This window comes from Cryptomeria japonica, chromosome 9 (assembly GCF_030272615.1).
Source record: "Cryptomeria japonica chromosome 9, Sugi_1.0, whole genome shotgun sequence".
Taxonomy (NCBI): domain Eukaryota; kingdom Viridiplantae; phylum Streptophyta; class Pinopsida; order Cupressales; family Cupressaceae; genus Cryptomeria; species Cryptomeria japonica.
Genome location: NC_081413.1, coordinates 566,937,098 through 566,952,725, shown reverse-complemented (window position 1 = coordinate 566,952,725; position 15,628 = coordinate 566,937,098). Strand labels below are relative to the sequence as shown.

The following is a 15,628-nucleotide window of genomic DNA, read 5'->3' as shown; positions in this document are numbered from 1 at the left end:
CAATAAAATAATAATAAAAATACGCTCTGTTCTGGTCTGCTCTGAAAGCCCGTTTGTGTTGTCTGTAAGCAGTGCCGACTGTCGGGATTTTCCCATGTAGAAATCTGACGGCTGACATGGACTTGGACTTTGGACAAAAGATTTCATGCCCATTACGGAACTCAACTGAACTGGAGTGGAGTTGAATCAGATGACCGTTTTGAATTTTAGGCACTGTCAAAAATGGATTCATTGGAGGATGTGGCGGAGATGATGGTATGTTTTTTGAATGGATTCATTGGAGGATATGGTGGAGATGATGGTATGTTTTTTGAATTTCAGGCATTGTCAAAATGGATACATTGGAGCATAGAGATTTATGGCGGAGATGATGGTATGTTCTTTGATCGTTGCACAAAAAGTATAAATTGAAAGTATGATTAGATTGGATGGATTTGACCTTTTTGTCTGTTTGACAATTTTATTTCTCTTGTTCAATAATTCAATTGAAAGATATTTTTTTGATTTTGATGTGTCGTACTCATTATGTTGTAATTTTTGTTTTTTTTAATTATTGAATCTAAGCAAAATTACAAATAATAACAATAGAGCAATTAGCTCGATAACATGGCTCAAAAGCCAGAAACAAATAATAACCAATAGAGCAATTAGCTGGATGACATGGCTCAAAAGTTAGAGCTAGTTACAAAGGGTCATCTACTTAAATGATAGAGATGCACACACCGATATAATTCACTTTGTTTTTTATAAAGATAGTTGTAATCTACTCAAGTGATAGAGATGCAGACATCTGGATTTGACTTTTTTTGTGTATTTGACAGCCTGATTTCTCTTGTTCAATAATTCAATTGAAGGATACTTTTTTTAAATTTTGATGCACATTACTCATTATGTTGTAATCTACATAAATGAGAGAGATGCACATATCTATATAATTCACTTCGTTTTTATAAAGATAGTTGTAATCTACTTAAGTGATAGAGATGCACATATCTAGATTTGACCATTTTTTTGTGTTTGCTGACCTGATTTCTCTTGTTCAATAATTCAATTGAAGGATACTTTTTTTTTTAATTTTAATGCACGTTACTCGTTAGGAGAAGAGCACCAATTATTGTTCATGTTCCAATATTTGTTGACTCCTTGCACACCCAACCCCTCAAATTACTAACTTTAAAAATAAAAATAAAAACTAAAAGACCATTAATATATTTCACATGTACTAATAGCCGCTCATTTTTTAGCATTTTTGGATGATAATTGGCCCATTCGTGCACCTTTATTGGTACCCATAGCGCACTACTACTAGAGCATTTGTGCATAAGTATTGACAATTTTAAGTGCATGGTTATTGGGGCATCTTTGAGTAGGTATTGGGTGACACTTTGAAATGTGTGCTTTTTGACCCTTGTGTGCACAATGGATCCCATAGTGTGCATCATTACTACCTAGAAGTCAAAACAATAACTATAAGTAGTTAAGTTGCATATAGAGACAACAACAACAAAAATCATCAAAATCCGATTTAATGTTTAGTAACGTTTAAGATTTATGGGTGCGTAAAGTTGGCTATAATGGCTATTGGTACACTTCCCCTATCTAGATTTGATTTTTTTTGTGTGCTTGATGACCTTATTTCTCTTGTTCAATAATTCAATTGAAGGATTATTTTTAATTTTGATGTGTGTTACTGATCATGTTGTAATCTACTTAAGTGATAGAGATGCACATATCGATATAATTAATTCACTTCATTTTTATAAAGAATTGTAATCTACATAAATGACTGAGATGTGCATATCTATCTAATTAAGTTGTTTTCATAAAGATATTTTATGAGATTTTGAGAATATAAGTTATAATTAAATAACTTAGATGTTTTAGGAAAAGCAAAAAAAATATTTGTGAATTTTAAGGATTAGTTTGAATTTTGCTATTTTCGTACATTGGAAGGTTCATTGTTCTATTATAGATTGTGATCATTTTCAACATTTGTTTTTAATGTCACAAAAAGATTTGATGGAATAGATATCCCTTAGTTGTTAACACTAGGCAAAATTGATTATTTATGCAGTATTTAAGGTTTAGTTTGAATTTTTGCTATTTTTCTATCTTCTAAGGTCCATTTTTCTATTGTAGAATGTGATCATTTTTCAACATTTTTTTTGTGTCACAAAAGCTTTGATGGAATAGATATCCCTTAGTCATTAGCACTAAACAATTTTGATTATTTATGCACTAAAAAAATATTTGTGTTTTAAGATTTAGTTTGAATCTTTGAAATTTTCCTACCTTGAAGGTTCATTCTCCAATTGTAGAATGTGATCATTTTAATACATTTTACTTTCATGTCATGGAAAGCTTTGATGGAATAGATATCCCGTTAGCACTAAACAAATTTGATTATTTATGTACTAAGAAAATATATGTGTATTTAAGGTTTAGTTTGAATCTTTGCTATTTCTCTATCTTCTGAGGTTCATTTTTCTATTCTAGAATATGATCATTTTTCAACATTTATTTTTTGTGCCACAAACAATTTTGGTGGAATAGATATCCTTAATCATTACCTTTTTTGAAAAAAATGATTATTTGTGCACTAAGTAAATATTTGTGTATTTAAGGTTTAGTTTGAACCTTTGCTATTATTCTATCTTTGAATGTCCATTCTCTTATTGTAGAATTTGATCATTCTTCAATTTCTTTTTTGTGCCACAGATAGCTTTGGTGGAATATATATCCCTTAGATGTTAGCACTAGGCAAAATTTGATTATTTATACACTATGAATTATTCGTGAATTTAAAGTTTAGTTTGTCTTTGTTATTTTTTATCTTCGAAAGTTCATTCTCTTATTGTAGAATGGGATCATTTTTTAACATTTTTTGTTTCATGCCACATAGTTTTAGTGGAGTAGACATCCCTTAATCATTAGCACTATTTAGTTTTAATCTTTGCTATTTTTCTATATTTGAAGGTTCATTCTCCTATTATAGAATTTGATCATTTTTCAACATTTCCTTTTTATGCCACATATAGCTTTGATGAAATAGATATCCATTAGTTGTTAGCACTAAGGAAATTCATATGATTTAAACTCTCCAAACCAAGAAATTGCTAAAATAATTCAAGATGATATTCTTTCCACAAAAAGTAAATAAAATATGTTGGACATAAACATCATCTCTAGGTTGTTTGAACAATTAGCTTGAATGTTGTTACATGTGAAACATTCTATGATATAAAGTCATTTCTATTTTGTTTTATATGTGGAAAAGCCTCATTTTGGTGTACTTTATGTAGGAGACCTAACAAAAGACAACATATCATAGTATTCTAAATCAATTCTCAAGCAACATTCACATATCAAATGGACACAACAACAAATTCACCTACATTAAAATAGAAATTTGTCTTTCAAGGCTTACAATCATTAAAAAAAAATTACCCTAACTGTTACATGAATAAAAAATAATTATTTTCCCCTTTAGAATAAATAGAAATTTGACTGTCCTTCTTCTTTGAGCTATTCTATGATATTTCCCTTATTTTCCTCATGCCCCAGTAGTTTTGTGGTTAATTCATTGTCCCCATGATCTCCCGTTCACCTACACGAATATTCCCCACTTCCCCCAATTTAGGACACATCCACTTTCGAGAATGGTAGAGTAAAGAACATTTTTGTATGTTAATATTGAAGAAACACAAAGAAATCTGACGACTAACATGGACTTGGCTAAGCTCTATTTCGATAAATGATTTCATTGCCATCACAAAACTAAACTGCAATGGGGTTGAATCTGATGATCATATCAACGTCTCTTCTCCTTTTATCAATTTGAATATTGGGCACTGTCAAAAAGTGGATTATTGGAGCACAGAGATTTATGGTGAAGATGATGGTGTGTTTTCTAATTTCATTTTTAGGAACTTGGTATAAATATTTAAAAAGGTATGATTAGGTTAGATTTGACCTTTTTTTGCATGTTTGACGACCTAATTTCTCTTGTTCAATAATTGAATTGAAGGATACTTTTTTTATTTTGATGCATGTTACTAATGATGTCATAATCTACTTAAACGATAGATATATGCATATTGATATAATTCATTGGAGCATGGAGATTTATGGTGAAGATGATGGAGTGTTTTTTTATTGCAAAAGTATGAATTTTTTTAAGTATGGTTAGGTTGGATTTGACTTTTTTGTATGTTTGAAGACTTGATTTCTCTCATTCAATAATTCAATTGAAAGATACTTTTTGATTTTGATGTGCGTTACTCATTATATTGTAATCTACTTAAATGATAGAGATGCACATATTTTTATAATTCACTTCATTTCTATAAAGATATTTATGATCTATTTTGAGAATATAAGTTATAATTAAAGAGATGTTTTCAGAAAAGAAGAAAAAGATTTGTGTATTCAAGGTTTAGTTTCAATCTTTTTTATTTTTCTATCTTTGAAGGTTCATTTTCCTATTCTAGAATTTGGTCATTATTCAACATTTCTTTTTGTGCAACATATAGCTTTGGTGGAATAGGCATCCCTTAATCATTAGCATTAAGTGAATTTGAATATTGTGCACTAAGAAAATATTTATGTATCTAAGGCTTAGTTTGAATCTTTTGATTTTTTTTATCTTCAAAGGTTCATTCTCCTGTTGTGGAATGTGATCATTTTTTAGCATTTTTTTTCATGTCACAGAAAGCTTTGATGGAATAGATATCCTGTTAGCACTAGACAAATTTGATTATTTGTGCACTAAGAAAATATTAGCGTATTAAAGGTTTAGTTTGAATCTTTGCATTTTTTCTATCTTCTGACATTCATTTTCTTATTGTAGAATGTGATTTTTTTTCAACATTTTTTTTTTCGTGTCGCAAACAATTTTTGGTGGAATAGATATCCTTAATCATTACCTTTATAAGAAAAACTGATTATTTTTGCACTGAGAAAATATATTTGTATTTAAGGTTTAGTTCGAATCTTTCCTATTATTTCATCTTCAAAGGTTCATTCTCTTATTGTAGAATTTGATCATTTTGCTGTTATATGGAGCTTAATCAGACTCGGGGGTTAAATTTTTTGACGGGGGTTTGGGGGTAGCGCCCCCAAGATGGGGTCAAGGGGAAACGCCCCTTGCGAGGTCTAGGGGCAACGCCTCTAGCACACTCCCTATTGTGATACAGGGTGAGGTTGAGGGGCAGTACCCCACAAGGCCAAAAAGACTTTTATTAGTTTATAAAGGCATCAAGTGTTATTTTTCTATTGACTGACATGTTGTAACCCTAATTTTATAACTGACATAAGTCTTGATAAAAAGGCTAAGGGTTAGGGTTTTCTGTGGAGAATTTTGTAGTATTTTGTAAGGGGATTGTTGGTTGTAATCGGTTTTGATTTACTAGATAATAATATTGGACTTTTTGTTTGGTGGATGTAGCCCAAGATTGGGTGAACCACGTTAAATATTGTCTCTTCACTGTTATTATTTTTGTGCTTTTCATTCCTATGTTTAATATTTATCTGCATATAATTGATATTTTCTGCATGCAATTCCTAACACATTTTTCATTTTTTTGTGTGCCAAAGATAGCTTTGGTGGAATATATATCCCTTAATTGTTAACACTAGGCAAAATTTGATTATTTGTGTACTAAGAAAATATTTATGAATTTATGGTTTAGTTTGAGTTTTTGCTATTTTTCTATCTTTGAATGTTTATTCTCTTATTATAGAATGTGATCATTTTTCAACATTTCTTTTTCATGCCAAAGATAGTTTTAGCGGAGTAGACATCTCTTAATCATTAGCACTAAGTAAATTAGCTTATTTGTGTGGTAAAAAAATATTTGTGTATTTAAGATTTATTTTGAATCTTTGTTTATTTTCTATCCTCAAAGGTTCATTCTCCTATTATAGAATTTGATCATTTTTCAACATTTATTTTTTGTGCCACATATAGCTTTGATGAAGTAGATATCCATTGGTTGTTAGCACTAAGACAAATCATAAGATTTAAACTCTCCAAAGCAAGAAATTGCTAAAATAATTCCACATGTTTATCATTTCCACAAAAAGTAAATAAAATATGGTAGACATAAACATCCTCTCTAGGTTGTCTAATAATTAGCTTGAATGCTATTACATGTCAACCATTCTATGATATAAAAGTCATTTCTACTTTGTTTGATATGTAGAAGAGACACATTTTGATGTACTTTATGTAGGGGACCTAACAAAAGACAACATAACATAGTAGTCTAAAAAAATTCTAAGGCAACATTCACACAAGCAAAATAAAGACAACAACAAATTCACTTGCATTAAAATACAAATTGGTTTTTCAAGACTTACAATCACAAATTAAAAAAAAACAAAAAACACCCTAACTATTACACAAATAAAAAATAATATTAGATTGTTTTCCCCTTTAGAATAAATAGAAATTTGACTGTCCTTCTTCTTTGAGCTATTCTATGATATTTCTCCTACTTTTCCATGCCTCGTTGCCTTTGGGGTCAATTTCTTATCCCCACGATCTCCCTTTCACCTACACGAATATTCCCCACCTCCCTCGATTTAGGACATGTCCACTTTTGAGAACTATAAAGCAAAGAACGTTTATGCATGGTATTATTGAAGAAACACAAAGAAATCTGATGACTAACATGGACTTGGCCAAGCTCCATTACGAGAAACGATTTCATTGCCATCACAAAATTGAACTGAAGTTGTATGATTCTAGTCTTCCTTGTACTCTCCTTGATAGTTTTGGACTACCAATTTAATATGATTCTTCTTTTCATTATTTCAATTAAAAAAAAAGCCAATACTTATGCACAAATGCTCTAGTAGTCACATGCTATGTGTAATAACCCACCTTGTTTAACCCAACAAAATTTGATCATTTTTTTTGTTTACTTTAATCATTTGTGTTTGATTTAATCGCATACTTTATGCACAAATGCTCTAGTAGTCGCATGCTATGGATACCAATAAAGGTGCATAAATGGCCCAATTATGGTCCAAAAATGCTAAAAATGGGTGACTATTGATACATGTGAAATTTATTAATAGATTTTTAAATTATTATTTTTTGGTTTCTTTAAAGTTAGCAATTAAAACGCTGGGTGTGCAAGGAGTGAACATTATTGGACAATAATTGATACTATTCTCTTACTATTTTTAATAACAAGAACATCCTAAAACCTCAAGAATCTTCAAGAATGTCATGTTTTCTTTCAAAAATACATTCGAAAATTCTTGTACTTATTTTCATTAAATGATAATAAATTTCAATTCTCCTAAATGAAATTATATTCTCTCGTGAATGAAATTATATTCTCCCATACCACCCTTCATATAGAATCTTCTACCTACTTTTTCTAATGTCATCTTGTCCCAATACATTCAATTTTTACCCTAGTTAATTTTATTTTCTTATTCCATCATGTAATTTTTTTCCTTTCTCCAATTGTTTTGGACTTAAAAGTTGGTCATGACCGCCGTAAAAACTTTCGGCCGACCGCCCAGTTTAACCCCGGCAATGGGGGACCCATGGGAGCTCCTTCTCCCAGGTGCACACTTCTCTTCTGTACGTACAAGTCAGAGTAACAGCGCATATTTGCTATTTACCGGCTGAGAGTGATCGTAAGGCAAGTAAACGGAAATTAGGTTGCTAAGGGGGTTGAAAACGATGACCTGTTCTCTCACCATTATGATGATAGTGATCATCATGGTCCTTTGGAGGTGGTCCTCACTACTGACCCTGACCAACTGGTTAGGTAAAATAGGTCTGATAGGTAATGGCTGCTCTATTTTTATACTTTTTACCATGTGATCCTTCAAAATGTGGCACTTTTGGGGAAGCAGTGGGTACTACGCCTGTAGTTTAGGGCAATCCTAGCAAAGACCCTCTGGTCTGAGAGCTCTCTTCGCTTTGAAGCAGAGTATAAACTAGAGTAATAATTGTGGGTAGAGGGTAGAACCTAGAGGTGCGTGCCGGTGCAATGAATGAATAGTAGGAATAATGAATGGATGGATGGGAGGGAGGGATGCACTTAACTTGTTTCCTTCCCCTAGGAGGGAGTGAAAAGGTAGAGTTTTGGATGTGGCTAGATTTTGGGTGTACGGGTGGGCCTGGGAAGCTTATGTGGAGGAATATGGAATGAACACGTCTGTGCAATCGCCGCCTGAAGGGGCTATCAATGATCATCCATGAAATTTCGCCATTAATACTCCATACTTTTCCCATGCCTCTTTGGTAGATACCATTGTCTGGGTTGTAGAGACAGGGTATGTAGTCATGGAGGGTACGGTATGCGAGGTATTTGAATTCCAGCGTGCTGCAGCCTGGCGCTAGTGGGTACTGTTGATGGAGGGATTGGGGATTGTGGAGGGCTTGTTTTGTGATGACCTCAGCTGATGATGGGGATGGGAGGCATTGTTTTGGAAGAATGGGTATGCTGTGGATGAGGGATTTAGGATTGTGGAGTGGTGTTTTTTTATGACCTCAGCTGCTGATGGGGATGGGAGGCATTGTTTTGGAAGAATGGGTATGCTGTGGATGATGGGTAGGTGAGTATGGATCAGCACAAAAGGAGGGTTGGGTTGCCAACGAATCACTTCCCTTCCCGCAGGTGTTGTCTTAGGGTTTTTTGACGTTGATGGGACGAGCAGAAACTTCGAGTTAAGAGACAGCGATTCGAAAATCCTGCATACAAATGGGGTTTTGTTCAGTTTGGGGTCTTTTTGGGACGGTGCATTGAGCAGAGAAGCTGGGTTTAATCTTGTTTTGTGTGTTGGAAGTGGTTTGTGGATGTTAGGAAAGAGGGAAAAGGAAGGGAAATGGAGAAATTTTCAGGGAATAGCTGTTGGAAGATGGAAAGGAGTGGTGCAGGCGGTGGGGGGCCGTGGAAAGTGGCCCGGACTGACTCCTTCAACTGTACCGAGTCGAAAATGGAAATGGGCAGTGTTACTGATGATAATCAGTATCATCTGATGCGTAACAGTGGGCGCAGCAGTAGCAGTTTTGTGTCAGAGGACCGTCTGGCTGTCTCGCCTGCAAATTCAAATTCAACTCCTACCGAGGCGATCGTATTCGGTCATGAAAGCAGTGCTGCCTGTGAGGGCAGGCTTTACAGAAGCGACTCAGTGATTTCACCAGGAGGAACAGTTGGGGAAAGGTGCAGTTTGCCAGTGCCATTTCACTTACACCACTACAAACCTGCAGGTAATTGGGCACAATTGAATTCCATAGGGAGTCTCAAGAATTTTAGGCTCCAAATGATGAATGATTTGGAGATCAGGTATCATCAGGCTTGGTGGTCATGCTGATCACAGGAGCACCCACCGTTTGTAAATTATTGCTGCTCACATGCAAAAGAATCAACGAATTTAATATTCTTGCATGGCAAATATGAGTGTTGTCACGAAATTTGTTTGACCCACTGGCGGTCGGTTTCACGAGGCTGGCTGGTTTATTGATATTGTTGTTGTTGTTGTGATTGTTGTGTAGGGATGATGCCTCCTTTGCCTTTGTGTTTTCCACCCATGGGAAGAGGAGAGATGGGGATGGTAACAGCAGTACGTTCTTCGCCCTTTAGTCCATCGCAATGGCGGGAACTGGAGCAGCAGGCGTTGATTTTCAAGTACATGACGGCCGGCATTCCAGTCCCGTCAGATCTGCTCCTCACCTTTCGAAAAAGCCTGCCTCCATTTGGTGCAGTTGCAGGATCCTCACCCTATCATCATCTTCCTCACACCACACGTAAGTTTATTCTATTCTGATTTCTACACAACTAAGTAGGTAAATCTCTTACGGCCTGCACTTCTGAAGCTCAGGGCTCCTTTTCTTAATTGTTGTTGCAGTGACTTCGTGGAGCCCGTTTCAGATGGGATATGGGGGAAATGTTGATCCAGAACCGGGCAGATGTCGGAGAACTGACGGCAAGAAATGGCGGTGCTCAAGAGATGTGGTACCCGATCAGAAATACTGTGAGCGCCATATGCACAGGGGCCGTCATCGCGGTTCAAGAAAGCCTGTGGAAGGCTACACCGCCACTACTACTAGTACTACTTCTAATCTTCGCCATAGCAGCACTTCCGGGAGAAAAGACTTGTCCTTGAGCAGTGCTGATGGGAATCAATTTCAACACTTTTCAGTGCAGCATAGTGGTGGTGGTGGTCATGGTGGGCCATCTCCATCTGCCACAGTAAACGAAACCAAAGATTGCAGGTAAACCTGAGGATTTAAGCTTTAAAGACCGGTATTATCAGCAATCATCGTAATCCAATTATGCAAGCTCCAAATGTTTTTTGTATCTGTTCTACTGATATTTTATGTTAATTGTGGAATCGAATGCAATGGGTTTTTTTTGTAGGTACTTGAATGGAATTAAAGGCGAGGATGATATTCTGTCAGCTAAGGTGTCGGGCAGCAATGAATGGCGGGTGGCGCCCAAATACAATGGGTCTTCTAGTTCTCCACAGCTAAAAAGTCTCATGGGTCAGCAATTTGGGCTTATGAGCGAGGGAAACCAGGCTGAGAATTTCGATACAAAGCAACACCAGCATTCTTTTTTGGGTGTCTGTAGTAACAGGAGATATGGGACTATACAGGAGAGTGGGCAAGAGGAGAGGCCGTTGCGACATTTCTTGGACGATTGGCCTAGATCGGATACGGAGGAGAGTTCGAGATCGAAACAGAATAACTCCACCACCCAACTCTCCATATCGATTCCAAGTGCCACAAACAGTTGGTCTCCTCGGGGCAAGTTATCACTTTCCCCTCTGAAATTAACAATGTCTGGGGATGGAAATGAGGAGGATCCTATTGGAATGGATCCTGTTGAAATGGGTCTTGGTGTGGGCATGAATATGAATATGGACGTGGAAGAGCGGCATGATCGGCCACACAGCTGGATACCCATTGCATGGGAGAACAATCCAATAGGGCTGTTGGGTCCCTTAGCAGAAGTTCTTCAGTCATCAACACCAGGAGGGAACAAGCCTGGCCTTAATCTCATGGAGGAGGACAACAACAACAACAACAACAACAAAAGTGAGGAGCTTAGAGAGAGACAGAGTTCTGGAAGCTGCTTTGAATCATCCCCAACAGGTGTTTTACAGAAAACATTTGGTTGTGTTTCAGACACCAACAGTGCAGCCACTTCCAAAACAGATTCTTCAAGCCAAATTGCTTCCTCATAAGCCCTTCTTCTTCCTGTTGGGGTGGGCATTGAGCATAGATGATCATTAGGACCTTATAATCACCTCACCTTACCTCCATGGTTTCCTCATTCTGGTTTAGAGACACGCTAAAATATACTGTTGGGAGACGTCTAGACATTGTTTTATGTACTACATTTGTGTGTGCACCATTACTACCATAATGCAAATTTGTTGTTAGTTTTATAACCCATATTACAAATTTGCAGTTGAGTTGAGATATCCAGTGCGAGTGACTGTATTCATTGTGTTGCAGAAAGTGGAGGTGCTGGGAGAATCATGGGTTCTACTTCCAATTGATCATCATGCTCAATCATTCATTCTAACTTCTCATGGAGAACCCACCACTGGAGTTCACTTCATTACAAGCTATAAGCTAAGCTAATCTAAGCTCTATTTCTCTCAGGCTTTTGGGGTTTTGTTGAAAGTTTTTTTCAACTCCATGATTATGCTTTGTTTCAACAGAGTGAATCATATATATGTCTTACACCTTTTGTATTAAATCGAAGAAAAGCTTAAATCCGTGTCTTGTATGTTATCCTCATTCATATCTATGACCTCCTGCTATTTTAAATGCAACAATCAAAGTTTTATGTTTTGATTTATCATTGTCCCAGAAAGAGACAAAACTTAGCACACAAATACTATTCAATAGAAGAACAAAACCTAATTTTAGAAAAACATGATAGATTCCCATAAAACGAGGCATTGTCGAACACTGTAACTGGTCTTGCCAATTGTCTTTAAGCTATTGATATTTGCTTTACTCGTGGCTCTACTACTTCAAAGGTTCACCATCTCTATATTCGAAAATCACTTTAATGCTGCTGATACCCAATTCTCAAAGAAAACCATTTTTAGTAATATCTGGATCAAAATTTTAGTCTTGGTTCTTTGTTAGGATCATTCCATTTTGGGATTTAGATTGTTGTTTTCTGAAAGTCGCTTGGCAGAAATTTTAAGCATTTGTGCATTTCACTTATAGTTCTTATTCGAGAATAATCACTGGTTTTTACAGGCAGCAACTCTATTTACAATCTATTCTATCTAGTCATTTTGTATTACAAAATTGAAACCGATCTATTGCATTTATTTTTTCTATTGATTTGTTTGTTCTATGATTAAAAGTTTCTCGAATGAATTACAATTGTCTCATTATATAAAGATTTTTCATCTAAATACTTTTATTATTTTAGATCCGAATAGTAATCAATGAATTACAATTGTCTCATTATATAAAGATTTTTCATCTAAATACTTACATTATTTTTAATCGGAATAGTAATCTCTTTGATCGACAGATTGCAATTGCCTCATTATATATAGACATTTTTGATATATCAAGAGACTTCCAGAACTCTAAATCTGAATGACTCGTGTAGATCGGAGGAAGAAAATCTATCATCTAAATACTTATATTATTTTAAATCCGAATAGTAATAGAATGAATTACAATTGTCCTATTATATAGAGATTTTTCATATAAATACTTTTATTATTTTAAATCCGAATAGTAATCTCTTTGATCAACAGATTACAATTGCCTCGTTATAGACATTTTTTGATATATCAAGAGACTTTCAGAACTCTAAATCTGAATGACTCGTGTAGATCGGAGGAGGAAAATCTATAGAAAGACAGCTACTACAAAATAGGGGACGATGATTTTCTTAAATTTAATACCTTCACATTTTCACTTTCCTAGTTCTGGTAAAGCCGACAGATGGGTAGTTCTATTACTGACAAATGAGCAGTATTAGCTCGGACAGATGGGTAGGTAATGTTAGATAACTTTTGAAATGAACTTTTAGAATTAATACTTGTGAGTTACTCATTTTGTGTAACAAATTTCAAGTTTATAAAGAGAATAATACTTAGTTTTAAAATTTTAATATCGGAATTTTTTAATTACACAACAAAAACTCCTAATTTTGATTCTGTATTTCTTCTGTTTGAATAGGAGAAATTTTCATTGATTTTTTTAATTGATTGTTTATTATTATTTAATTTATTCTTCTTTAAAATCCTTCTTATCCATATTTTGTATCTTAATTATCTTCTAAACTTTTTTCTAAATTAATTTATCTCCTTCGATTTATAATTTCTCATATTTGGATATATGAGGTGGAGTATGAAGTAGTTTCATATGCTTTAAGTTGTTTATAAGTCATTTAACATTGTGGATTATAAAAATATTTTATTTCATTAAATATTCTATTATTTGATTATTAAAAAATATAACATTAAGTTAAACTACCAAGTTATCAAACATAATGGATTATACAAATACTCTATTTCATTATTTTATATATATTAACAAATAAAACATCATGGGCTATAGAAATATATTATATATTATTCTATATATGTGTCTTTGTTATTGGAGTTGGTAGAAGTTTATTTTTGTTTTACGTGATTACTTATTGAATTTTTTTCCCAAATTTGGGATGTGCAACTTGAGATGACAAAGCTTTCAAAATTTGAAGATTATTAGGTCTTTTTTGCTTTATGTATTTGAATTTGGCATGTAAAAATGCATTTGAGCCCAACAAACTTTAGTACTTGAAAGTGTAGATTTGTTTAGATATGAAATATTAAATTAGCAATGTTGACAAATACCTTTAGGAGCTTGTTAAGTAAGATGTTTTCATAAATAGTTTTTGATTCAATTTAATTATAGATTATAAAATTTTGAATGAGATGTAATGAATGTATAAGTTATTGTTCTAAATGAAGGTGAGTTTGGAATCTAAATATTGGAATTTTAAATAATAATGCGAAATGGTGTTGCAAAGATTCAATGTGAGAATTAGAGGTTTGGAATTGGTGAACAAAGAGATGATTTTAGAGTATTAAGTTATACTGGGGCAATGAGTAATATGTAGTAATAAGTGATGGATGATAGATGGATAATGCACTAATGGTTTAGGGGTAGTGCTCTTTTATAGTTAACACAAAATAAGGAATAAAACTGGAATTGTACCTCGAACAATTTTAGTAGAATAGATATGTGTTAGTCCTTGATTCTTAGTTGAAGAGGTTTGAACCTAAAGTTTGTGCTTCTCTATCACATAGCTAAAATGATGATGTGGGTTTAATATAAATCTTATCAAAAAATGAATTAAATTTTTTGAAGATTAAATTTATAAGTTTAAACTTGAAGACATGAATTTAATACATTTTTTTAAATTTTGAAATATATCCAAAGAGAACTAATGGATTTATAATTGTTTTTTAAGTTTTGAAGGAGTTAATTTGTATTGTTCGATCAAAAGGACTAATAAAGATACACATGAAGTGACAACAAAGGTACAAGAAGGCATGCACTTTGAATATTTAATTTTAGTATATGGTAGGAGATTGTGCTTGTCCATAGAGAACTAGGGTTGGAATTTGACGGTCACTCCTCGTCATGAAAATTTCATGGTGGTTTGGTCATTTGAGTGCCTTTCATTTGACATTTTAAGAAAAATAGAAATTGTCCAAAAAAATTAATATGTATACTAAGTATATAAATGATTTTATCAATTTTAGCAATCATATGTATACTAAGTATGAAAAACAATATTTTAGTAAAGTAATGTAAATAATTTAGTAAATGATTTTTTCAATTTTATCAATCATATTCATATATTAAATATGAAAAACAATATTTTAAAAAAGTAATGTAAATAATTTAGTTGTTATTTTTAAATATATTATTGTGTATAATTTAAATTAATTAAATATTTGTAAATATAAATAGTAATTCTTATGAATGTTAATAAACAATTTTAAAATGATAATCTAATGTAAAGTTTATTACAATTTTACTTGGTATAGCAAATTTTGAAATTTATATTTAAAATATTTAAGACAATCTTGTTAAAAATGTTCTAAAAATTAAAGTAACAAGTTTTCTAAATTCATATTAGAAACTATTCTAGAAATCTATATTAAATAAATTTTAACAATTAGAAAACATTCTAAATCAATTTTTATTTCTATAATAAATATTATAAAATGATACATTTATATTAGTACTATAAATTAAAATATTATATTAATTTTTATAGTCTAATAAATTTTAAGGTTATAATATACGATCTAAAAATGAAAAAAAAAATCATATAGACCATGAAATTATGAAACAATGGAGAACATTTTACTTAGATTTTTTTTTAATCCCATAGACTTTGCCACGATATGCTACATGGATTGCTCTAAATGGTCATTTAATTTTATGTTTACTAATACTCTTAAAAAAATTTCTAAACAATTATTTATTTTAAAGTTCAATAATTTAGCTGAAATTAAATTTATTAATTTCATGTAGAACATACATTTTCATGGGAAGCAAAATTTTAGGTCTGATATATTGGTAGTAGGTATATGAAATGCTAGTTTTTGTTGA

The 15,628-nt window shown here is 33.0% G+C and overlaps 1 protein-coding gene across 4 annotated transcripts; it reads left to right on the top strand.

Annotated features, from left to right (window-relative positions):
- The first annotated feature begins 8,293 nt into the window (after positions 1–8,293).
- Positions 8,294–11,757, top strand: LOC131051298 (growth-regulating factor 5). 4 transcript variants are annotated; one of them, XM_057985748.2, is made up of 5 exons: positions 8,294–9,238; positions 9,524–9,775; positions 9,877–10,243; positions 10,389–11,125; positions 11,492–11,757. In XM_057985748.2, exons 1-5 carry the CDS (start codon positions 8,854–8,856, stop codon positions 11,533–11,535), a joined length of 1,785 nt encoding a protein of 594 aa, XP_057841731.2. In that variant the 5' UTR covers positions 8,294–8,853; the 3' UTR covers positions 11,536–11,757. The 4 variants fall into 4 exon arrangements, with proteins under 4 accessions (XP_057841731.2, XP_057841730.2, XP_057841733.2 ...); XM_057985747.2 differs by having other exon boundaries at positions 10,389–11,757; XM_057985750.2 differs by having other exon boundaries at positions 9,233–9,314; positions 10,389–11,757.
- The last annotated feature ends 3,871 nt before the right edge of the window (positions 11,758–15,628 follow it).

Coding starts and splice junctions, on each gene's coding strand:
- LOC131051298 (XM_057985747.2), top strand. CDS start 8,854: ATGGAGAAATTTTCAGGGAATAGCTGTTGGAAGATGGAAAGGAGTGGT. Junction 9,776..9,876: donor TCATCTTCCTCACACCACAC/GTAAGTTTATTC, acceptor TTGTTGTTGCAG/TGACTTCGTGGAGCCCGTTT. Junction 10,244..10,388: donor AACGAAACCAAAGATTGCAG/GTAAACCTGAGG, acceptor TTTTTTTTGTAG/GTACTTGAATGGAATTAAAG.